The 25,138-nt window shown below is 41.4% G+C and overlaps 2 protein-coding genes across 2 annotated transcripts in view; one reads left to right on the top strand and one right to left on the bottom strand.

The window, feature by feature from the left end:
• Positions 1-25,138, bottom strand: part of FER1L6 (fer-1 like family member 6) — a 193,180-nt gene that overhangs the window by 79,231 nt on the left and 88,811 nt on the right. The window contains exons 16-20 of the mRNA XM_032758498.2: positions 22,401-22,491; positions 18,474-18,593; positions 16,541-16,693; positions 4,653-4,830; positions 1,154-1,278 (exon numbers count right to left, since the gene is read on the bottom strand). Of these exons, the coding sequence (XP_032614389.1) occupies positions 1,154-1,278; positions 4,653-4,830; positions 16,541-16,693; positions 18,474-18,593; positions 22,401-22,491 (667 nt within the window). The remainder of the gene's footprint in view (positions 1-1,153; positions 1,279-4,652; positions 4,831-16,540; positions 16,694-18,473; positions 18,594-22,400; positions 22,492-25,138) is intronic.
• LOC116812705 (putative uncharacterized protein FER1L6-AS1) overlaps positions 24,397-25,138 on the top strand; it is a 2,767-nt gene continuing 2,025 nt past the window's right edge. The window contains exon 1 of the mRNA XM_032758499.1: positions 24,397-24,546. Coding sequence (XP_032614390.1) covers positions 24,397-24,546 — 150 coding nt within the window. The remainder of the gene's footprint in view (positions 24,547-25,138) is intronic.

Raw genomic sequence — 25,138 nt, 5'->3', positions numbered from 1 at the left:
GTGCTTAACTTCCTGAGATGGGCAATTCTTTACTGAGTTTTCTTCTTTTCAAACTACAAATCAGAGAACAGAATAAATCTTTAGAGAATAGAATCTAATGAGAAAAGCATCCTACTGGATTTTTGCTGGTTAGGAATCCTTTCACATTTTAGTACTCGTTGTACAGGAAAGGGAGAAAGACAGAGGAAACAGGCACAGACCCATACTATGGTTTGCATATTTGTCTTTTCCAAAACTCATGTTGAAATTTAATCCCTAATGTCACAGTATTGAGAGGTAGGGCCTTTAGGAGGTGTTTGGGTCATGAGGGATCTGCCTTCACAAATGGATTCATCTATGGATTAACAGTTTGTCATGGGAGGGGAACTGGTGGCTTCAGAAGAAGAGGAAGAGAGGCCTGAGCGAGCATATTAGCATGCTCCACCCCCTTGCCACGTGATGCCCTGTGCTGCCTCAAAACCTGCAGGGTCTCACCAGCAAGAAGGCCCTCACCAGATACAGCTCCTCAACCTTGGACCTCCAGCCTCCATAACTGTAAAAAATAAATTCCTTTTCTTTAGAAATTACCCAGTTTCAGGTATTCTGTTATAAGCAATGCTAAATGGATTAAGACAACCCATCTCCCTTAATACTCACAACATCCATTATGAAGTAGTATTTTCCAGAGGAGGGGGACTGTGAAGCACAGAGATGTTAAAAGCATGCAAAGCTCCCCAGCTGGTGAGTGCAAAGTCTAGAGCATCTTGACCACAAAACTGGCAAATGTTTCTCCCCACTGAGACCCCTTCATAATGATTGGATCATAAACCTCATGCAGGTTGATCTGTGCTGTTTCCTCACTTGCTCCTTCACCACTGCACTTGGCCTTGTGCCTGGCACTTTAGCCTTCTCCTCCTCACTCCTCTTTTTCTCCCAGCCTTCCTTCGCCTCAGGGACTTGCATCCTTTGCCCTAGGACAATGAATCACACTGAAACAACAGACCTTCCCCACACCAGTCCTTTTGGGCACATATTCGCTTTTCAGTCTGAAACATCTACACACCCAAAGATGCAGGTATTTGCAACATGCCCCCGTTGTTTCTTTCCTGAGGTCTTCTGTGGGTCAATTGCAGACTGCAGGAAAGAAGCAGGCTGTCTTGGTTACCCTGGTTACCTTTGTTGTCTGGCAGTGAGAAAGGAACGTGACTTTGGCAAAAGGGTCTGAAAGTCCATTGCTGTCAGCCGCGATGAGGCCCCGGGCTTGGTACATGTGAGCTCTCAGCTGAAAAACATGCTGTTCTGTGGACGAATCATGCAAGGGGGCAGGTGTTAGTGGGCTTTTCAAGAACAGTGTGTGCACATGTGTGTCTGCGTGTGATGTCCATCTGTGTATCCACAGACAGACAAAAGGAGACCACCAACCACATCCACCCTCCTCTGAGACAGGAATGGAAGCCCTGAAGAAAGGGAAGAGGTGATATTTATGGGGTACTTTGAACCCAGGCATCTTCCTTGGTGCTTTCACCAGGTTATGTGTCTTATTCTTCACTAAAACCATGTGAAATAGCATGCTCTCCACTTTATAGATGAGGAAAAATGGCCCACAACCAGGTTAAAAGACTTTCAAAAGTTTGCACAATTAATCCATGCCAGAGCGTCGATTTTATTTCTGATTCTAAAATCCTCTTCTCTTTCTAAAATACCACATTTTACTCCCCAGTAATTCTCCTGTTTATACAGGCATGAGTGTGTGCGTGTGTGCACGTGGGCATGTGTGGGTGTGTGCGTGTGTGTGCATGTGGGCATGTGGGTGTGTGCGTGTGTGTGCATGTGGGCATGTGTGGGTGTGTGCATGGGTGTGCATGTGGGCATGTGTGGGTGTGTGCGTGTGTGTGCATGTGGGCATGTGTGGGTGTGTGCGTCCGTGTGTGTGCATGTGGGCATGTGTGGGTGTGTGTGTATGTGTACATGTGGGCATGTGTGGGTGTGTGCGTGTGTGTGCATGTGGGTGTGTGCGTGTGTGTGCATGTGGGCATGTGTGGGGGTGTGTGTGTGCATGTGGGCATGTGTGGGTGTGTGCGTGTGTGTGTGTGAAAGGGGCTGTTCCACATAGTTTTCACTTCAATAAACACAATATATTTCTCAAGTCATCCATTCACTCATCTTCCATTCAGCCAGCCAGGGTCATTCTGAGCACCTACTGTGTACAGTCTTGATCTCTGAGGATTCTGTGGTAACTAAGACAGTCCCTGCCCTTGGAGAGGGGATGGAAATGAGGGGGTGGGAGGGATATGGCAGCCCTGGGTGCTACAGGCCTTGACCCCTGATTGGCAGGGTGAGGAGGGACAGGAAAGGCAGGGGGTGCCAAAGACATCTCCTTGATTGTCTTGAGGCTTACACACGTTTCTGTCCCTCTACCCTCCACCCCATGCCACTGTCTGGCTGCATGCGGACCAATATGGAGCCTGAGAACACAGCAACCATATCAGACCCACTCTAATCCTGCAAAGAATTTGGAAACTTGAGCTCTGCACACTTCCCAGTTAAGTCCAGGTATTTGCAGTGAAAGTTCTCCACACTCTGTCAAGGCAGGGAGAACCAGAGAAGTGATTCCTTTGGACTCAATTCTAAGTCTGCCCCCACTGTCCCTCTGTCCCCACTGCCACATACACCAATAAACCCTCACATGACAGACTGGGCCCTGCTGGCAAGGGAGCCCCTTAAAATGGCAACAGTAAATGATGGAATGTTCAGCAGATGGCACAGGGATTTCCCAACAGGAGTGTTTCTAGAGATGGCCCACGTGTTCCTTAGCATGCTACATAGTTTGGCAAATTTCTCAGCTGACAGTGAACTTGGAAATGGTTCATCCGATGAAAATGTTCATCAGCTGCCCTTGAAATGGTTAACCCTGTAATTTTAGCAGACCTCCCAATGGCAGCCACACAAGCTGTGCACTGCACAACACCAGGGAGCACCATTTACTCAGTGTAAGTTTTCATTTTTCTGAAACCTTGAGTCTTACTAGTTATGTTCCTGGGACTAATCTAGTCACCCTCCTCACACTTTACTGTGTACACCTCTTGTGCTATGGCTTGCGTTTTACTTGTGGTTTTGAGAGATTTGTCTGTTATCCCCACTTGAGGGCCAGAATCACCTCTCACTCATCTCTATGTCGCCCACTAGTTTTTCCACGATGCCTTACGTATATAGGTGCAAACTAATTATTTGCTGAACAGGTATTTTCTGGAGCACAAAATTTTCCAGTAGGTGTGGATGGCAGCCAAAGCCATCAATGCCAGTGCACAGCAGGAAAAGTTATTACGTCACTCTATGAAACACTGCAGAGGATCAGAAAGCATTGGGAAAAGTCTTTCCTCTTCTCTGAATTGTTAGTAGCTGGGATAGCAATCACATCCAGGTCCTTGGATCTCTAGAGATAGTCCATAAAAATACGAAGCCAAGTGAGCTTCCTATTTTTTCCTATCAAGTTAATGTGGATGTTTTTTACCCAAAGATGAAAACTCTCTCAAGGTATGGTGGAAGACAGTAGAAAGAAAGCAGGGTTTGGAGACATTTTTTCGCCATCATTTACTAGCTGTGTGATCTTGGGCAATTTCTAATCATCTTTGCTACATAACTTTCTTCATCTGTAAGATGAAGAGTCTTCCCAGGGTTGATTTGAGAAATCAATGAGATCTTATGCATAAAGTGTAAGGCACAATGCTTGGAATGTGGTATTATGCATTTTCCAAAGACAATGCTCTTACGCATTTATATCGGGCACAGAAACCATGAGCTGAACCATTGGATATGTATTTCCAGAACCTTGTATTCTCTGACTATTGAGCAACTTCGATTCCACTGGCAGTCTAGGTTCAACCAACATCAGAGGAGCCTTGGGCCACAGAGGAGACCTGACTCTACAGACAATTCTCCAGTGTTTCCAACACTGGCTCAACCCAAAACTCAACTTCAGCAGAAATGAAGGTAAAACTGCAGGCTGCTTTATCTGAACTCAGCAGCAAGAGATAACATAAATGGAAGTAATTTGGAAGCAGAAAGCAAAATGCAATTGTAATGAATATTTATAATAAAATTCAAAAATGTACCAAAACATAAACATGTTGGCACTTACAGAAAATAACTACATAGAAAAAGGATTCCATAAAGCATGCTGAATTTTAAAAGCAGCCGAGCCAAGAACCAAGCTGGAGAAATATGAGTGAACCTACTGATACCAGTCTCCACTGGGTTACTACTAGGAAATGTGAATATCTGCTGTTGATATGTCGAAACTCCAATGCCACATAAAATTAAAATCTGCCTTAATTCCACAGATCATGTAAGCACAATAACTTATTGACATTCTGACATTTTTTGCTTAAAATGCCAACTCAACCTACATAATCTGCCTACAAAGAAACTCAGACTACTTCCTCTCTATTAACAGAGAAACATAACTGTTTATTCCACGTGTGTTTAATGATTTTACTCTTTTTAGATGGGACATTGGAAGGTAAGGTAGAACACTTAGAAACTGTACTTAAGAAGGCCAATAAGTTGGCCCTAAAATAATGTGCAAAAAACTCATGCATGCTGCCCTCCTTATTATCTTTTCAGAAGCCCACCGGAGACCTCAAATGACCCTCTTTGCCCAGTGGGGACCCTACCTTGGTAGAGCAGGTTAGATGGGGGGTGACTGGTGCCAGCCCCTTTGGAGGGCATTTCTGCTTCATAGCCTACTGGCAAGTTGTCCAAAATGGCACTGGCATGCTTGATGGAGCCCAGCCACAGGTACACGTCGACTTTTGCTTGCACAGACCAACCAGCCGGTCGTTTCCCGGGAGGCTGGAGAAAGGTTACAAAAAAGACTGACTTGTTAGTAGGAGATAATTATAGGCCTCCCCTTTTGAGAAAAGAGGTCCTTCCTAGAGACACACCTGGAAGTATGTTCAGAGAGCAGTTCTCAAGAGCTCCTCTTAAATTAAAATAAAGGCAATGGCCCCAATTGCCTTGATGCACAACTCCATATCTCCAGAGGAAGATCCAGGTTTAGTGGGACCTAAAGCTTAAACCTGCACTGTGATAAGCTCTTCCAAGTCGTGGGTCACTTAAACTTAATAGGTAGTAGGCGTGTTTATTGCCATCATTTGATAAATGGGGAAACACAGGTTCAGAGAGATAAAGTAAGTTGCCTGTGATGGCTCAGTTTTTAAGTGACAGAGACGAAAGTCAAAAATAAAAGAGATGATTCCAAATTTAGACTCTAGACTCTGAACCCCATAGCCTGACTATCACTCTGAGCTGAAATCTTCTTCCTGGAACTTCCAACTGTCTGGAGTTCCAACCTGACTTTTTACCTCTTTGCTTCATTTAGAAGAATCCTAGTACTTCTTCCATAAGTCAGGACTCTATGGCTTAGAAGAATCTACCTGGCCTACCATGCCCTTTCTTCCTGGCTAAACACCTTCACCCCTTCCTCATGCAGTGTGGTCTCAGATTCCCTTACTGCTCTGTTCTCTCTCTTTTGAATGTGCTCAGATTTGTATTTTTATTTATGTTTGCTTTAATTTTTATGTTTATGTCTGTATGAGTGTGGGTAGTATGAGTATGCACAGGGAGTGTGTGCATGTCCACATGTATGTGTGTACATATGCCTGTGTGTGCATGTACTTATGTATATGTGTGTATATGCTTGCATAGGGGTGCATGTATTCTCAGAATCTAAAGACAAAATATAGACAGTGTGGCTCCTTTATTTCTCAGTCACCAAGATAAGGGTACTCCCTTACCCCTCTAAGGAGTCCCAGGCCCCAGTCTTGGCTGTTGCCAGCAAGGCCATCATTCTGAGAGTAACCTATGGCACTTAACTGCTACCTTTCAAAATGTCAACTCTTCTTCTAAGTTCCTCTTCCTGGTGTTTCTTAGAATTTCCTGTCAGTAATTTTCTTCTTTTTTTTTTTTTTTTTAACATCACTTTCTTTCCATTGAGAGTCACAAAATCCTATTATGAAAGGCCACAACTTGCTCTGACAATTTCCAAGGACCCCATGGAGAGTCTCTGAATCCAAAATTGAGCACGGCTGTTTGCCTTTCTATTGTGCTCTGCGGGTTCCACAAATGGATTTTGAGCAACTCAGCTTAGCAACTACTGCCAGTGCTGCTAGGCCCTTGCTGAGGGAGTGGGGCCAGAAGACTCAGTCCTGGCCCTCCCTCCAGGGCTCACAAAGAGGCCACTCCACTTGGCCACTTACCTTCACCTACTCAAATGCACAGAGAGAAAGTGCTGAGGAAGCAGAGAAGTAGCAGCAGTGATTTCCATCCTTCCTTTAAGATTCAAATATTTAGCTGGGCTTTAATGGCACGTTGGAGTTGGATCCCAGAAAGAAAGGAAAGTGTGAACAAAGATTTGGGTAATATGAGCTAATATTTAGCAAGTGCTTACTCTGTGCCAGGAATGATGCTAAGAGCTTTCAGGAAAGAAGAAGTCACAAACAGTTAGCATGAGAGCTAGACAGAGAACGACACAGATGAAACTGAAGAATCCTGCTCAGTATGTGGAGGAACTGGGACTGTATTCTTTAAGCAGTAGGATGCAAGTATTTGTTGAGCTCAAAAAAAAAAAAAAAAATCAAGTAAGTTTATTTTGTTGTTGGTAAAGGCAACCACTCTACAACCTGTAATTTACAAAATTATAATAAGACAAATTATCCTCAACTTATCACTTCTCTAATAGCCAAAATGTATTGAGGGATACATTTGTAAAATAAAATTAATATGTATTGAAAGCCTAAGATTATTTTCCTATAATAAAAGCAATCCCTCTGCCATTTGTAGATATCACTAAGACATCAATCCATAAAGAAAGGAACTTTTGTCTGTTGCTTCACTGCCGTGTCCCCAGTGCCTAAAAGAGTTCTTGGCACCCAGGAAGCATGTGGTAAATATATGTTGAGTGAATATCCTTTATTTATTTTTCTAACAATAATAATATTTAACACATGTTGAGCACTTATATCATTCTAGGCCCTGGTCTAATGTTTCTCTCCTCACACAGAATATTCTATTGCCTGCAAGCTATCACCAAATCATAGGTTATCAGGGTTAGAGCCCAGGCTCTTAGCCAATGCTCCTCATACACTGCTATGAGCACATGGATTGCCAGGGTATCTGGTTAAAATGCACACTCAAATTCAGCTGGTCTCTGGGACAATTTGAGAATCTGATTTCTCCTGATGGATGCTAATCCTGCTGGTCTACAGATCTCAGTTTTAAGTATTTGTGCAGCAATGCTCTTAACTTAGTGTGCTACATTGCCCTAAGCAAAGCAAATCTGAGATTCTGCAGGGTTTTCTTTTCTTTTTATCCCCCTCCCACCCTGCCCCCATAGAGTCGCGCTGTGTCACCCAAGCTGGAGTGATGTGCTGCAATGTCAGCTCACCACAAACTCTGCCTCCTGGGCTCAAGCCATCCTCCCACCTCAGCCTCTCAAGTAGCTTGGACCATGAGCAGGCACCACCACACCCGCATAGTTTTTGTATTTATTGATTTTTTGGGGGGTAAAGATGGGGTTTCACCACGTTGCCTAGGGTCATCTCAAACTCCTGGACTAAAGCAATCTGCCTCCTTCGGCCTCCCACAGTGCTAGGATTACAGGCAAGAGCCACTGAGCCTGGGCCTGTGTTTCTTTTCTTTTTTTTTTTTGAGACAGTCTTGCTGTCACCCAGGCTAGAGTGCAGTGGTGCAGTCTCAGCTCACTGCAGCCTCTGCCTCCTGGGTTCAAGTAATTCTCATGCCTCAGCCTCCCAAGTACCTGGGATTGCAGACGTATGCCACCACACCTGGCTAATTTTTAGATTTTTAGTAGAGATGGGGTTTCACCATGTTGGCCAGGCTGGTCTTGAGCTCCTGACCTCAGGTGATCCACCCGCCTCGGCCTCCCAAAGTGCTGGAATTACAGGCATGAGCCACCATGCCAGGCTGGCCTTGTGTTTCTTAAAGTAAAACAAAACAATGACAAAAAACGTCATTCATTTCTACTGCTACTAAACAATATGTAGGTGTTTAAACTCATGGTTAAAACCAAAGACTCAGCTAACGTCTTGTGAAAGTGTTCCACAAAGACCATTGCTGCACTCCTAAAGTTAGCAGCTTGTACATTTTTAAAAATATATACGCAAATTGGAATTGCTGGCAAGATAATGCAGAGTGTCTCACTTAAGTATCTAAGTTGGATTCATTCAACATTATTGGGCACCTTCCCAGGTGCTTTCAGGAACAGAATCCCATTTTTAATTTCATGTGTACTTTCAGCCTGGTTGCATGTCTGCCCCTGCCTTCCCTCAACTGGGGCTCAGAAAACAATACCCCCAAATGAAGTCCTCAGAAGCAAAAGTGTTTCTCTGACCTTCTCCTGCCCTCTTATCTCTCAGTCCCATTCACCCCCAGGTTAGCCATAGAAACTAGAATCTCTCTTCCCTAGTGCAGGTCGCAGAAACCAGAACCCCATTTCCCCAAAGCCAGCTATAAAACCTAAAAATATGACTCTAACTTTCCCTCTGCCTTTCTATGTAAAAATTGGCCATAAATTATCTGACCTACCTTGTCTAACTGTAGCCCATTCCAGAGAGGGTTCTACTCCACATCTAGAAGGAAAGAATGCTACAGAGAGGCCAAGAAACAGCTAGGCAGACAGGCCTTGCTGTTTCCCCACTCAGTCCACTAGCATTAGGTTATACCCTTTTTACTGAATTGTATTTCTACATGTCCATCCATACTTTGTTGAACCTAAGCATAAAAATGCAGGATTTCTCCCTATTTTGGGATCTTCCTTCTAAAGGCTCCCTTATATTAATGTGTATATTTAATATATATAATAAATTTGTATGCCTTTTCTCCTATTAATCTACCTTTTGTGAATTGATTTTTCAGCGAAGCTTCAGAGGGCCAAGGGAAAGCTCTCCCTTGGCTCCTACACCTGCTTCCCCACTCTCCTTCCTCTCTCATGTGCCCCTGAAGCCTCACCAACCACAGCAAGGTATTTCCCTCTGAGAATAGCATGGAAAGGTAGGAAAAAAGAAAACACAACAGAGAAAAACAATTAAGAATGAAAAAATGCATCAAAAAGCTGTGATCATCCATATATAAATATTGCATGAGACAGAATGCTAAAGGCTCAGTCTCCCCTGTGCCTCCCCCACCTCCCACGGGGTCCTGGCGCAAGACAGCTGGCTCAAAAGGAAGAGGAAGTCTTGGCAAGTGAGAGAAGGAGAGAGAGAGGTACTAACTCACATGAACTGTGTTGGAGTTGGTCAGTATCAGTGAGAGTGAGGTTTGTTTATGTGGTAGAGGTTTTACTCTGTGGCAGGACAGAGAAAGGTGCTATTTAGCCATCACTTCCTGCTGCATCCTAGGAAAAGCTAGATGGAACGCTGGAACCTGGAGAACAGGAGATGGACTCCCTGTTGTGGAGAGAAGGTAGGATAGGGATTGCGATGGGAGTGAGGAGTGGACTCAGCACAGAGCTAACTCCAGGAGAAGAGGAAGGTTGAGCGCCACCCTCTGGGCTCTGAGAGCATCTAGCTCCTTCCTTAGGAAGGGTTTCCTTTTGGTGATGAATTTCCATTTCCACATTTCCAGCCATCAGGAGCACAGTGGGGATAAGACTAAAAGGAGAGGATCGTGAACTTTTGAGTGGTGAGTTGGGCTGAGTTCTGCAAATTCTGTTCCATCATTTTTAGTAGCATCGTGAATATGTTTAAATTAGAGAAAAAGAAAGATCATGCAATCTGGGACTGCAAAACCTTCATTGCTGTTACTGATCAATCATTACTTAGCCGTGTGACTACAGACGAGGCACCTTGTTTCCTCTGTATTAATAGTTCCCAGGAAGAGAAGTTTCCTAAAACTTACAAATAGCTATTCTGGATGCATAAGCTTGACAAATGTGGGCCTAAAAAGTTAAAGACGTTTCACATGGTACTGGTACCAAAAGAGACATATAGACCAATGGAACAGAATAGAGACCTCAGAAATAACACCACACATCTACAACCATCTGAGCTTTGACAAACCTGACAAAAATAAGCAATGGGGAAAGAATTCCCTATTTAATAAATGGTGCTGGGAAAACTGGCTAGCCATATGCCAAAAACTGAAACTGGACTCCTTCCTTAAATCTTATACAAAAATTAACTCAGGATGGATTAAAGACTTAAATGTAAAACCCCAAACCACAAAAATCCTAGAAGAAAACCTTGGCGATACTATTCAGGTCATAGGCATGAGCAAATATTTTATGATGAAATTGCCAAAAGCTACTGCAACAAAAGCAGAAATTGACAAATGAGATCTAATTAAACTAAAGAGCTTCTGCAAAGCAAAAGAAACTATCATCAGAGCAAATGGGCAATCTACAGAATGGGATAAAATTTTTGCATTCTACCCATCTGACAAAGGTCTAATATCCAGAATTTACAAAGAACTTAAACAAATTTGCAAAGAAAAAAAACCCCATTAAAAAGTGGACAAATGACATAAACAGACACTTCTCAAAAGACGACATTTATACAGCCAACAAATATGAAAAAAGCTCAACATCACTGATCTTCAGAGAAATGCAAATCAAAAGCCACAGTGAGATACCATCTCGCACCAGTCAGAAAGGCAATTGTAAAAAAGTCAAGGAATCGACAGATGCTGGGAAGGCTGTGGAGAAATAGGAACACTGTTGGTGGAAGTCTAAATTAGCTCAACCATTGTGGAAGACAGTGTGGCGATTCCTCAAGGATCTAGAACCAGAAATACCATCTGACCCAGCAATCCCACTACTGGCTATATACCCAAAGGATTATAAATCATTCTACTATAAAGACACATGCACACGTATGTTTACTGTGGCACTGTTCACAATAGCAAAGACACAGAACCAACCCAAATGCCCATCAATGATAGACTGGATAAAGAAAATGTGGCACATATACACCATGGACTACTATGCAGCCATAAAAAAGAATGAGATCATATCCTTTGCAGGGCATGGATGAAGCTGGAAGCCATCATTCTCAGCAAACTAACACAGGAACAGAAAACCAAACACTGCATGTTCTCATTCATAAGTGGGAGTCGAACAATGAGAACACATGGACAGGAACATCACACACCGGGGCCTGTCGGGGGGTGGGGGACAAGAGGAGGGAAACCATTAGGACAAATACCTAATGCATGCAGGGCTTAAAACCTAGATGACAGGTTGATAGGTGCAGCAAAGCACCATGGCACACGTTAACCTATGTAACAAACCTGTACATTGTGTACATGTATCCCGGAACTTTAAGTAAAATAATCAAATATAAAAAAGTTAAAGATGTTTCCCAACTGCAGGACTTCTTGGAACCTTCCACTGGTGAGTGGGCACTGTGACACTGCAAGAGTTTCCAAGGTTACAACTGCAACTTCTTAAAAGCATTTGAACACGGAACATTTACAGAGTCACTCAAAGAACAGCAGCTCCACAGAATAAAGCTTGAGGAAACTTTAGCTTAGAGAGTTTAGAGATTTACATTCCATGTTCCCCTCCCCGCCCCCACCCACCTTCACTTCCTATTTCCCAGCTAAAAAACTGGAGTGAGTGGCAGATGAGGGAATACTCAGTGTCCCTGGTGCAGCCTTTGCTTTTTCTGGTCTTGCCCATTCAGTGAAGAGAAAGGGGCATAAAGAGAGATGGTGGGTGAGAGGGGACTTAAAGTCAGGAGTGAAAATCAAAACAGAAATGAAAATGGTCTCGCTGAATCATCTTATCAAGATATTTTATCAAGTTTATATAACTGGATTCAACAAGATCCAGAAAGCTACTGCCCAGAGCAATTCCAATGGCAAAAGGAAAACACAAATAAAGAAATAAGCTAAGGCTTACAGATGAAGATAATATTCAGATGATGAATGCTCCAGGGCAAAAGTTCTGCATTCTCAACTCTTCTAACCTCTGACTTTATTTGACAGCTGTTCTTTGTTCTAATTTTAAATAGTGCCAGGATACTCAAAATATTTAGAAGTGAGTAACTTTATACCACCTTTCTAGTATTTTTAGCACAGGGCCTTCTGAAGTGATTTGCTATTTTTAAGATAAATATTTCTTGCCTCCTTAGCATTCTTTGAATGGAGAAAGTTAAAGAAAATTATTGATAATTGTGGTGAATGACTTGGGTGAAAAACTTTGTTTTTCAGTTATAGTTTTACTGGAGTGGGTTTAAAAGCCATTTTAGGCCAGGCACAATGGCTCTCGTCTGTAATCTCAGTGCTTTGGGAGGCGAAGGAAGGCAGAGGAATCACTTGAGGCCAGGAGTTTGAGATAACCCTGGGTTACATAGTAAGATCCCCTCTCTATGAGAAATAAAAATTAGCCAGATGTGGTGGCACATGCCTGCAGACCTAGGTATTCAGGAGGCTAAGGTGGGAGGATTGCTTGAGCCTAGGAGTTCAAGGCTGCAGTGAGCTGTGATTTTACCACTGCACTCCAGACTTGGCAATAGAGTAAGGTGCTGTCTCTAAAACAAAATCATTTTACATACATGACAGAAAATAACACAGAGAGCCTCAAACAACTCACTGGACATGAGGGGGACAAAATTACAGCAATGTCCTCTGGGAATGTGGATGTCTAGTTGTTTGAATGCCAGCATTTATTGAGTGATTACTCTGTGAGGCACAACTACGTGTTCTTTACTTGCATTTATTCACTTGTTCCTCACCATAATCTCCAGTTAATGAATGAAAAATAGGATGAACATTCTTTATCCATTTGAAGGTTGAAGAATGTTAAATTGCCCAAGGTCATACAACTAGTATATATTGGCCCTGGAATTCTGTTATGGGTTGAATTGTGGTCCCACTAAATTTTTATGTTGAAGTTCTAATCCCCAACACCCAAAATATGACCTTATTTGGAAATAGGGTCAATGCAGATATAATTAGTTAAGTTAAAATGACATTGTACTGGAGTAGGGTACGTCCCTAATCCCATATGACTGGTGTCATAAAAATAATGTCATATGAAGGGACAGACACAGAGGAACAATGTCATATGGAGATTGGCGCCATTCTAGTAAAAGCCATGGAACCAACCAGAAGCCAGAAGAGAGGCCTGGAACATGTTCTTCCCTAACACCTTCAAGGGATCATGGCCCTGCCAACACCTTGACCTAGGACTTCTAACCTTCAGAACCTTCAGAACCATGAGATAATACATCCCTGTTGTTTAAGCCAGTCAGTTTATGCTACTTTGTAAGTAGCCCTAGTGATCTAATACAAATTCCAGCCCAAATTCACCTTATTTCAAAGTCCATGCTTTAAACCATTATCCCACACTGCATCTCATGCTTAATAATAGGGGCCTTCTGTCTGCAACATTTAACAATCACATCTATAATAAACTCTTGAGGTTGGACAGCACTTAGAGGCTATTTAATTTAGCTGCCTGCTGCCATGTTTATGTCAAATAGTTGCCTAGGGTGTGCTAACACCTCTAAGGATGAGGAATGCATCATGGACTTCCATTTAGGAAACTATTTCCCTGTAATGTCTTTGTAGGGCCTAATTTTACCTGCTGGATCTCTCTCTCTCTCCTACACTTCCCCTCCATCTATATACTAGCCCCACAAACACTGAAACTACTCTCTCACGCTGTCAAATCTCCTGAGCTAAGAACTACTATCTCTTTACCTGTTCCTCAATCTCTATGGCATGATTTTGAGCCTTTTCACCCTCCCTGAGTTAGTAAAGGAATAATTATGTTATAGCAAGAAACCAGAACTGATATTAGGAGGACAGTCAGCCATGAGTTAGGAAAAGTTAATCAGTCAGCTTGTACTCTTGTCAGTTGCTGGTGGGGGTAAAGGCTTTGGACACATTTTCCTCTTATTCATTCATTTCTACCTCCTGGGATAAAAATATATTTGTAGTGGAGGTAAAATACCCAGGGCCTCCAAGCAAAGCTCAAATCTTGAGTTAGAGGCAGTAGAATCCATCCAGAGATCCATGTCTATAAGGGCCCACCCAGAAGGCATCTGGGGACTCTGTCTTGATGAAGGGTGTGGGACCCTCAAGTTGAAAATTTTATATTTTTACAATTTAAGGTCACAAGGAATCCTGAACTAGCTGTTCTGTCCTTCTTCCAATTTTCTTTGAAGCTATTTTAAAATATAGATTAACTCATGTGAGAAGATGCCATAAACAAATTACACAAGTGAAAAGGTAGTGAGGAAACTGATAGAAAAATATTCATTTTAAGAAAACATAGATGACACAAACAAATGCAAATACCTCCCATGCTCATGGATTGGAAGAATCAATATCATAAAAATAAGCATACTGCCCCAAACAATCAACAGATTCAATGCCCTTCCTATCAAAATACCAACGTCATTTTTTACAGAATTAGAAAAAACTATCCTAAAATTCACATGGAGCCAAAAAAGAGCCCAAATTGCCAAAGCAATCCTAAGGAAAAAGAACAAATCTGGAGGCATCACATTACCTGACTTCAAATTATACAAGGCTATAGTTACCAAAACAACATGGTACTGGTATAAAAGTAGATATATAGGCCAGTGGAATAGAATAGAGAACCTAGAAATGAAGTCAAATATTTATAACCAACTGATCTTCAGCAAAGCATACAAAAACACAAATTGGAGAAAGGATGCCTTATCAATAAATGGTACTGGGAAAACGAGATAGCTACATGCAGAAGAATGAACCTGGATCTCTATTTCTCACCATATACAAAAAATTAACTCAAGATGGATTAAAGACTTAAATCTGAGACCTGAAACCATAAAAACTCTAGAAGAAAACTTAGAAAAAACTCTTCTGGCAAAGAATTTATGACTGAGACACCAAAAACAAATGCAACAAAAACAAAAATCAATGGTACCTAATCAAACTAAAAAGCTTCAGCACAGCCAAAGAATCATCAGAGTAAACAGAAACCTACAGAATGGGAGAAAAGATTTGCAAATTATGCATTCCATAAAGGACTAATATCGAGAATCTACAAGGAACTCAAACAAATCAACATGAACAAAATAAATAATTCCATTAAAAAGTGGATAAAAGACATGAATAGACATCTCCCCAAAGAAGATATACAAATGGCCAACAAACATATGAAAATAATGCTCAACATCACTAATCATCAGGGAAATGCAGATTAAAACAATGACTGAGATACCACCTTACCCCAGCCAGAATGGCCATTATTAAAAAGTCAAAAAACAATAGATGTTGGCCTGGATGCAGCTAAAAAGGAATGCTTTTATACTGCTGATGGGACTGTAAATTAGCACAACTGCTATGGAAAACAGCATGGAGATTTCTCAAAGAACTAAAAGTAGACCTACCATTCAACCCAGCAATCCCACTACCCACTACTGGGTATCTACCCAAAGAAAAAGATCAAAAAGACACCAGCATGTATATGTTTATTGTAGCACAATTCAAAATTGCAAAGTTATGGAATCAACAACCTAAGTGTCCATCACCTGATGACTGGATTAAGAAAATGTGATATATATACACCATGAAATACAACTCAGCCATAAAAAAGAATGAAATAATGTCTTTTGCAGCAAATCGAATGGAGCTGGAGGCCATTACTTAGTGAAGTAACTCAAGAATGGAAAACCAAATACTGTATGTTCTCACTTATAAGCAGGAACTAAGCTATGGGCATGAAAAGTCATACAGAGTGGTATAATGGACACTGAAAACTCAGAAAGGGGGAGGGTGGGATGGGGATGAGGGACAAAAAACTACCTATTCATACATTGTACACTACCCAGGTGACAGTTACACTGAAATTCTGGATTTCACCACTATTCAACTTATCCAGGTAATCACAAACCATTTGTAACCCTAAAGCTACTGAAATAAAAAAAAAAAAAAATTGGCCAGGTACGGTGGCTCACGCTTGTAATCCCAGCACTTTGGGAGGCCGAGGCAGGCAGATCACAAGGTCAGGAGTTTGAGACCAGCCTGGCCAACATAGTGAAACCCCGTCTCTACTAAAAATACAAAAAATTAGCTAGGCATGGTGGTGGGCATCTGTAATCCCAGCTACTCGGGAGGCTGAGGCAGGAGAATCACTTGAATCTGGGAGGCGGAAGTTGCAGTGAGCTGAGGTTGCGCCACTGCACTCCAGCCCGGGCGACAGTGCAAGACACTGTCTCAAAAAAAAAACAAAAAAACAAAAAAAAAAACTTAAGGTTCATTGTTATTAATACTAGTAATCAAAGAGGTAAAAATTAAAGTAACCCATTAGATTAAAAAAGAAACTTATGTGTATCTGGTGATGTAACAGTTAAAAAAATTGAAAAAATTCCTCCTAAAGGTGGTCTACTGAATTGCAATTTGAACCAAGAGGCACCAAGGTGTTCTAGTTGTCCTCCTACCTTTGAAAGCACTGGGGAACAGTCAGAGCCATGGACACACACTACAAAGTCTGAGCCACCCTAGAGAAACAGAAATCTCCCTTCTTTTAGTTAAAATACTGCACACTTACTTTGAGGAAGTGAGTTTTGATCTTGCCGCAGTGTTTGCCCATCTGCCCTGCGACAGGGGAATAGAGGAGGTCTTTGGAGGCGATGCGGGCATAGGCCACTCTCCTGTTGTTGCTGAGCATCCAGATGAAAACATCAGGGATAGTGTGCTGGGGCTGTGGGAACAGAGGGAGTTGGGATTGAATAGGACTGGGATTTGAAAGGTTGGTATTGAACAAAGGCACTTGCAGAGTTCTGCTATCCTGAAATATTCCCTCTTCGACAAAACAAACGCTGTGACTGACACCGTCTAGGCACTGAAACATCTATGCCATCAAGCAAATTAAGTGCAGTTTCCTAGAGAAGAGAAAGCCTTACTTAGGTCATGAACTAAAAGTGCATACAGCTGGGCGCAGCGGCTCATGCCTGTAATCCCAGCACTTTGGGAGGCCAAGGCGCATGGATCATGAGGTCAGGAGTTCGAGATCATCCTGGCCAATATGGTGAAATCACGTCTCTACTAAAAATACAAATATGAGCCGGGCGTAGTGGCACTCGCCTATAGTTTCAGCTACTTAGGAGGCTGAGGCAGAAGAATCGCTTGAACCCAGGAGGCGGAGGAGGTTGCAGTGAGCCGAGATCATGCCACTGCACTCCAGCCTGAGAGACAGAGCAAGACTCCATCTCAAAAAAATAAGTAAATAAATAAAGTGCCTACAAACCCACGTGCCAAATTGCTCATATGAGAACATGCAAGTTGGACCTGTGATTTGGCATCTTTGGTAGCCTACTTTTCTCATCTGCAGGACAAACACTTTTGCACAACTTCCCATGGATTTCTTTTCCAATCTTGTTACAATGATTTAGTTTTAAGCACTCCTCAGAGTCAGATAACATTTCCAGAATATTCAAATGAAATCACAAAAACAAAAATCTATGAATATCTTTGAATGACCTTCCTTACACTTGCTCTTAGGCAAGTATTTCTACAAGGAACTGTATACCTATAATATGACTGCAAAATATTTTAGTTCCATTTTAAGTGGTTATTCAGCAGGAACTCAGCTAAATTGCACAGGAAATTAGACTTTAAAGTTGAATTAATCAAGATAGGAACAGTGGAATTCCATGCCAAGTGGCCCATTATGTTATGGATGTTTGAAATGCACATTTCTGAACAAACAAAACTCTCAAAACAAAAAGGAAGTATATTGTTATAAACAAGGGTTTGACATTCCTGGACTGGAAGCAGATGCTCTGTCTTTCCAATCCCTAGTGATCAGTTATAACTAATCCCCGAAGAGGACATCCCTTCTCTCTTCTGAGTGCTTATGCAAATTCCTGTGTCTGCTGACTGCCTGTCTCACCAAGTAATATGCCTCCAGGGAATGACTGATTTGCAACAAGAACTACAACTGTCAAGAAAAACAGAAGCAGTAAATCTCTCTCCCTGAAATCTTCCCACGTAAAACCCTGTTTTAGAAGTTTCTACACATTTGCAGGCTTCAAGAACGAGTGTCAGTATCTGACAGATGCAAATATGAGGGCTGTTTTTAAACAGGTCATTCTAGAAGTCACCAGAAGACACTGTTTACAACTAACTTTAAAATCAGAAGCTGCCGTGCCCTTTACTGGGCACGAATTTAAATCCTTTTATAGTTGAAAACCTATCAAAGTTCCTGTGCTTATGTTGACTTCACTTGAGCCCATTAGCGAATGTGCCTTTTATTTTGATGAATGTTCAGGCTTTGTGAAAAAAAAAAAAAAAAATCAATAAAGCTGTACTTGTTTGGTTTAATTTAAAAATCTCTTCTCTAAACTAGGAGTGCCTGCGTAGCCCCCTAGGGCTGGGGAGAAAAACATTGATTCATATTTCACCCGTACCAACCATTCAAACCTCCCTGGAAGACATTCAGTCTAACCTTCCAAATGAGGTTTGCCTTTAGAGTCAGTTACCTCATCAACAAGAAAGCGGATTTTTTCCACAAAGTTTTGGGCTTCATGAATCATTTCATCAACAGATAACTTTTTCTTCTGCTGCTGAATGATCCCCTTGGCCTCCTTGCACATTGCTTCCTAAAACAAGACAAAAGTCAGTGTGGGTCTTTCAAGAATCTGGACAACAAGCAGCGTCCTGTTGCTGAAGAGACCTGAAGGTCCTGGTGAGGTCCACACTGAGTCACTCACGTGGACTGTTCCAGGGTCTGCCACCGTGCACGCTGCCTCCTTGGTGGAAATTTCACAGGATTATGGAGGCAGTAATATCATCTCACCTCTGCTTGACAGATGAAAAGCTGAAGCCCAGAAAGACCACAGGCTTATCAAGGTCACATGGCTTATTAACCAGCACCTGAATCCAAGCTGATATGGTTTGGCTGTGTCCCACCCAAATTTCATCTTGAATTGTAATTCCCATAATCCCCACATATCATGGGAGGGACCCAGTGGGAGGTAATTTAATCATGGAGGTGTTTACCCTCATGCTGTTGTGATAGCGAGTAAGGTTCTCATGAGATCTGATGGTTTTATAAGAAGCTTTTCCCCCTTTTGCTTGGCACTTCTCTTGCCTGCCACCATGTAAGATGTGACTTGCCCCTCCTTGCCTTCCACCATGACTGGAGGCCACCATGGCCTCCTAGCCATGTGGAACTGTGCATCAATTAAACCTCTTTCCTTTATAATTACCCAGTCTTGGGTATGTCTTTATTAGCAGTGTGAGAACAGACTAATACACAGGCTTTCTGATACTTAACAACAACTACTATGATAATAGCAGCTTAAGGTGTACTGAGCTGTTCCTCCGTGCCAGGCAACATTCTAACCACTGTATTAATCCTTTGTTACTCCTCATAACAGCCTTATGAGGTAGGTTCTATTTTTCCCATTTTACAGCTGAGGAAGCAGTAATGCAGCTACTGAATGGCAGACCCAGAGCTGACCCCCAGCTGCATCCAGAGTCTACATGCTTAACCACCGCTCTCACCACCTCTTCCCAGAGGTATGGTGGCTGCTTTCAGACAAAGAAGACATTGTATGAGAAATGCTGCCAGAAAGCTCAGTATAAGTGGTTGGAAAACCCAAAAGTGTTTATTTTGATTCATTTGTTCAGCTCACATTTATGTGCTTAGGAAAAAAAAATATTTCAGTGACTTCTAAGGCCCTGTGTGAGTTGGCCCTGCCACTGTCTGCTTCATCTTGTAATATTCCTTCCTCGCTCACTGTGCCTCAGGCACACTGGTCCTCACAATCCCTAGAACATGACAAACTTTGTCCATCCTAAAGCTGGTGTATTAGTCCGTTCTCATGCTGCTAATAAAGACATATCCAAGACTGGGTAATTTATAAAGGAAAGAGGTTTAATGGAGAACTCACAGTTCTACATGGCTGGGGAGGACTCATGGGGAGAATCATGGGGAAGGCAAGGAGGAGCAAGTCACGTCTTACATGGATGGCAGCAGGCAAATAAAGAGAGATTGTGCAGGGAAACTACCCTATATAAACCATCAGATCTCATAAGACTTATTCACTATCATGAAAACAGCATGGGAAGACCTGCCCCTACGATGCAGTTACCTCCCAGCAGATCCCTCCCACAACACGTGAGAGTTCAAGATGAGATTTGGGTGGGGACACAGCCAAACCATATTAGCTGGTATGCTTGGTGTTTCCTCTTGCTCAAATGCTCTTCCTAGACTCTACATGGCTGGTTTCTTCTCATCTTTCAGGCTTCAACTTAAATGTCACCACTGTATTACATTTCCCCATGTTTTCCTGATCTCTGTGGCTTCTTAGAATTTCCTTTTGAATCACAATCTGTAACAATTTTTATGTATTTTCTGTTTACCTGTCTATCTTCTGTCTTAATCATTGATGTGTAAACTTCAGTAGGACAAGGGCCTCCTCTGTCTTGTCCTTACTGTATGCTCAGTGTCTAACAGAGCTCCTGGCACATAGGTGTTAAATAAATGTTTATGGAATGAATGAACTACTCAATCTAGAAATTCCTCAAGGACAAGCACCGAGTTCTTCTAGCTTTGTTCCCAGCATCTAGAGGAGTGTGTGGCACATAGGAAGCCTCTGCTAATGTTATACACCAGGCACTATGCTTGGAGCCCAGGTCTGGGACAGGGAGAAGAAATAATGCTTTATTTCCCTGAGACATTGACAGTTTGGTAAGGTGAAAATAATACATGCACATAATTAAAAGGTATGAAGCACTGTGGTATTAGACAGGAGCAAAGCTGGTTACCTGGAAAATATGACATTTGAGCTGAATTTTAAAATGTGAATAGAATTCGTCAGAGAGTAAGAAGACAGAGGGAACAGTTACATGTGAATATACATAATCATCGAGGATTCAAAATTGTCAGAGCATAGATACATAGGAATGAACTAAAGACGGATAAGGTTGGGATGCTAGGTTGGGACCAGATAGTAAATACCCCAATATATCATGCAAAAGAGATTTAGATTTTATCCTATGAATGATTGAGATAACCCAGTGATTTTTTTAAACAATAATGATCTAATCAGGCTTGTGTTTTAGAAAGAACATGCTGGTTGTAATACAGAAGATGGATTAGAGGAAGACTTTTGCCATACTCTAGAACAGAGATGCTAAGAAACTCAGTTTAGACAGTGACTCTGAAGATGAAGAAGTGGAGTTCGTTCCAGAGTCATTAAGAGGCAGAATCTACAGGACCTAGTATTCAAATGGCTACTTAAGGTGAGAGATAAAGAGCCAATGTTGAAGCTTAGCCTTGTTTGAGCAGTAAGTCTAGCTGGCGGTGCCAATGCAGGATGTGGAACAAGTTGAGATAAGGTGATGGGCTCAGTAGGATACACAGAGTTTGGAGTGATATGAGATAAGCATGGAGATGCCCACTAGGAGGCTGGAAATGCAGGTCTAGAGATGAGGAGGGAGACTTAGGCCACTAAAAAGATATTGAAATGATCAGGCCAAGGGCTGTCAGACAATGTGAGGACAGAACTCTGCAGAAAACATGAAGTAGAGGGAAGCTGCAGAGATAGCACTTCAGCCAGAGGTGCTGAGAAAAGCCAGCATAGGAAGAAGATCTTATTGATGGTGGGAATCTGGCCTCCCTGAAATGTTCCAGAGGACAGAAAAGAAGCATTCTGGGAAGAAGGATGGATGAGGAGTTAGGAGACCTGGGTTTTAGTTTTTGGATTACAGGTAACTAGCTGTGATCTTTAGAAAAAATCATTTAATCTCTCTGAGCCCCCCTCATACTTTAAAATGTCCCTGAGAAGTCAAGCACTGAGTAATTTTTCTTTGCTGAATTATCCTGGCCTCACATGAAATGTCCCTTGGTGCCCTTGCTGGAACTGACATTTCCAATGGAGATAATCCAGGGCCTGACTTGGTCTGGCAATTCTAGTCACCAGTCACTGAAGAAGAACTGGACAACATTAGGCACCTAGCACATGCAGGTTCCCAGGACACAGAGGGGTAACAACTACTGACCTGCTCTCAAGAAGCGCTTATAAATTTTAACACAATTCTCAATGGGACGAACCTGAAGTCAAGGAGCATAGTTATTTCTTTTGATCTCTTGACTTGTGAGTCAGAGGGTCAAGCGAGTCTACCGCCTTTAACAAAATATGAAGGTCAAGAAAATGAGCAAGAGGTCACCTATTCTCCATCAGAGTAGGAAGTAGGACCAGTGGGCTTCTAGCTCATCCTTATAAACCTTCAATAAATGTTCATTTCTTTCCAACTTAATACTCCCTTTTCACTCTTGTCTCTGCATCCCAAAAATGTATGACCTTTAAACCTTATCCTCATTTGGTCTGTGACCCATGCCTCATCCGTGAGGTTTATTTTTAACTCTGTCCACGAAGTATAAATAGATTTTCACATACCAGCTCCTGCCAACAGAGCGTAAGTCGCTTCTTATCTAAAGTGGTTTGGTTCAACATCTTGGGCTTTTTTTCTGCTTCAGAGATAAAAGCACTATAAGAAAAGAATAACAATTTTGAAACCTACTTAGTGAAAATCCATTTATATAATTCCAGAGGTTTGCGAATATTGTTTCTGCAATACACCGGAAAGCTTTTGAAGCCATAATACCAGTATTTTTAATTTAGGATTAAGCAACTATGTATTAACTTTTCCAAGAGACAAAATGAGAACTGGAAATGATGCCCGGACCCAACATTAGTTTTGGGGAACAGATATTTTTTTCCACTTTCTTTCAGTACAATCCATTGTGATTGCTATAAAAATTCATAACAAAACCCACGAAATACTGTTTTCCTTCATCTTACAAATTTGACACACACCAAAAGTTTGCTGAAAAGTTGTATGTAAAACAAATATTTTAGATTCAATACTTAGATGTGTCCCCACTGTTTAAAAACAATAGGAAAGACTGAGTAGTAACATTTTTTGGAGACGAAGTTAAAAATGTGTTAAATAGGAAAATAGTAAAGATTGTGACTGCAATTCAAGAAGAAAAATGTAAATGGGCTAAACACTTGGGGAAAAAAGATATTGCCTTCACTAGTGATAACTTAAATGCTAATTAAAATTAATACCATTTTACCTATAAAAATGAAATTCAAGATTGGCGAAGATGTTGGGAGATAGTCACTCTTCTACTCTATTGAAGGTGGGTGTAAATTCTTACAGTGTTTTAGAGGCTATTTGATAGCACCTATCAAAATTTAAATTTGATTCAAAATTAAACTAAATTACACTAGAATTCTTACCCTTCAAAAATAATTGAACAATTTGACAAGATTATGTTTACACAATCATATGTATTGTAGCACTGTTCATAGTAGCAAAATAAGTGGGAACAACTTAAATATCATTAGGGACTAGTTAAATATATCATGGCACATACATGCAATTGAATATTCAAGATATCTATTATGTGCACCTGTAGAAAGATGCCTGTGATATTTTGCTGAATGAAAAGGCAACCGGCTGAGCAAATGTGTGATATCATTTGTGAAGAAATATGGTATTTTGCCGGGCGCGGTGGCTCACGCTTGTAATCCCAGCACTTTGGGAGGCCGAGGCGGGCGGATCACAAGATCAGGAGATCAAGACCACGGTGAAACCCCGTCTCTACTAAAAATACAAAAAAATTAGCCGGGCATGGTGGCGGGCGCCTGTAGTCCTAGCTACTCAGAAAGGCTGAGGCAGGAGAATGGCGTGAACCCGGGAGGCAGAGCTTGCAGTGACCCGAGATTGCGCCACTGCACTCCAGCCTGGGCGACAGAGCAAGACTCCGTCTCAAAAAAAAAAAGAAATATGGTACTTTATGAGTGTGTACATGAGGGAGTATGTTTCCAAACGCACAGAAAAAAGTCCAAGAGGACAAGTCAAACTCTTCTCACTGGAGAGTAGGATTGGAGAGAGAATTGAGAAGAGCTTTCCTACTTGGTATATGTATTTTTTTTAAATGATGAGCATGATCATTTCAGTGATGAGCACTTCTGATGAAAAAAATCAATTATAAAGGAAACAAAAAGGAAAGTCTAAGATGCCACACCACCCAGCCCAAGGTCCCACAGCAAGCTCTACCCATTGGCAGTTGGAAGCCTCACCAGAAATCCTCCTTGGACACACTAGTAACATTACATTTTCTTTGAATTTTTTAAAAAGAATAAAAAGGATTATACTTTGAGGAGGGAATCTTGTTGCCCCAATTCCTGCCTTTTCTTGTGGCAGAAGGAATTCCATTTCACTCTCCAGAATGGATCAGTGCAGGTAGACATAATCACTTCTGATCCCTTTCCTTTCCCCACAGGGAGAAATAATTTGTTTCCTCGTTAACATTGGGGTAAATGACCACAGCACATGTTTCTGTTCATTCTTCATCTTTCAGACCCAGCCTGTCTGCTGGCTATGGACACCCTCCCTTACCTTCATGTGTCACATGGCAAGTGCCCTCTCCCTGTGAGGGGCAAGGGTGAGATGGAGGGAGAAGCCCTGGTGAGCTGCTTGGCCATGAACAGTTCAGGGGAACAGGAAGCTTGCCTTGACCTCGGGTCCAAGGTGCTTTCTCAAACCTAACTTTTCCAAATATAAAACTAACATTTTTATCTCTGTCTTATCCTAATATTTTTTTCGGTTGGTTGTAAACTTGAAAAAGGGGGAATGATTAACTATCGTCCCAAGTAATCACCTAACATAGAGAAGTTATTGAGCTATTAATTTGCTCATAAACTATTTCTAAAAGTATGGATTGTGAAGCTTTTTAAAATGCTTAAAAGGAATTGCAGGTGGCACTAAACAGCTCACAGCAGGAGTAGCATATATACATATATATATCTATATATGTATATATATAGATATATATGTATATATAGATATATATGTATATATAGATATGTATGTATATATAGATATATATGTATATATATAGATATGTATATATAGATATATGTATATATATAGATATGTATATATAGATATATGTATATATATAGATATGTATATATAGATATATGTATATATAGATGTATATATGTATATATAGATATATAGATATATATGTATATATAGATATATATGTATATATAGATATATATGTATATATACATATATATGTATATATATAGATATCTATATATGTATATATAGATAT

Source organism: Hylobates moloch, unplaced genomic scaffold (assembly GCF_009828535.3).
Source record: "Hylobates moloch isolate HMO894 unplaced genomic scaffold, HMol_V3 SCAFFOLD_9, whole genome shotgun sequence".
Taxonomy (NCBI): Eukaryota; Metazoa; Chordata; class Mammalia; order Primates; family Hylobatidae; genus Hylobates; species Hylobates moloch.
The sequence above is the reverse complement of the archived record's forward strand: the minus strand, read 5'-3'. Positions and strand labels throughout refer to the sequence as shown.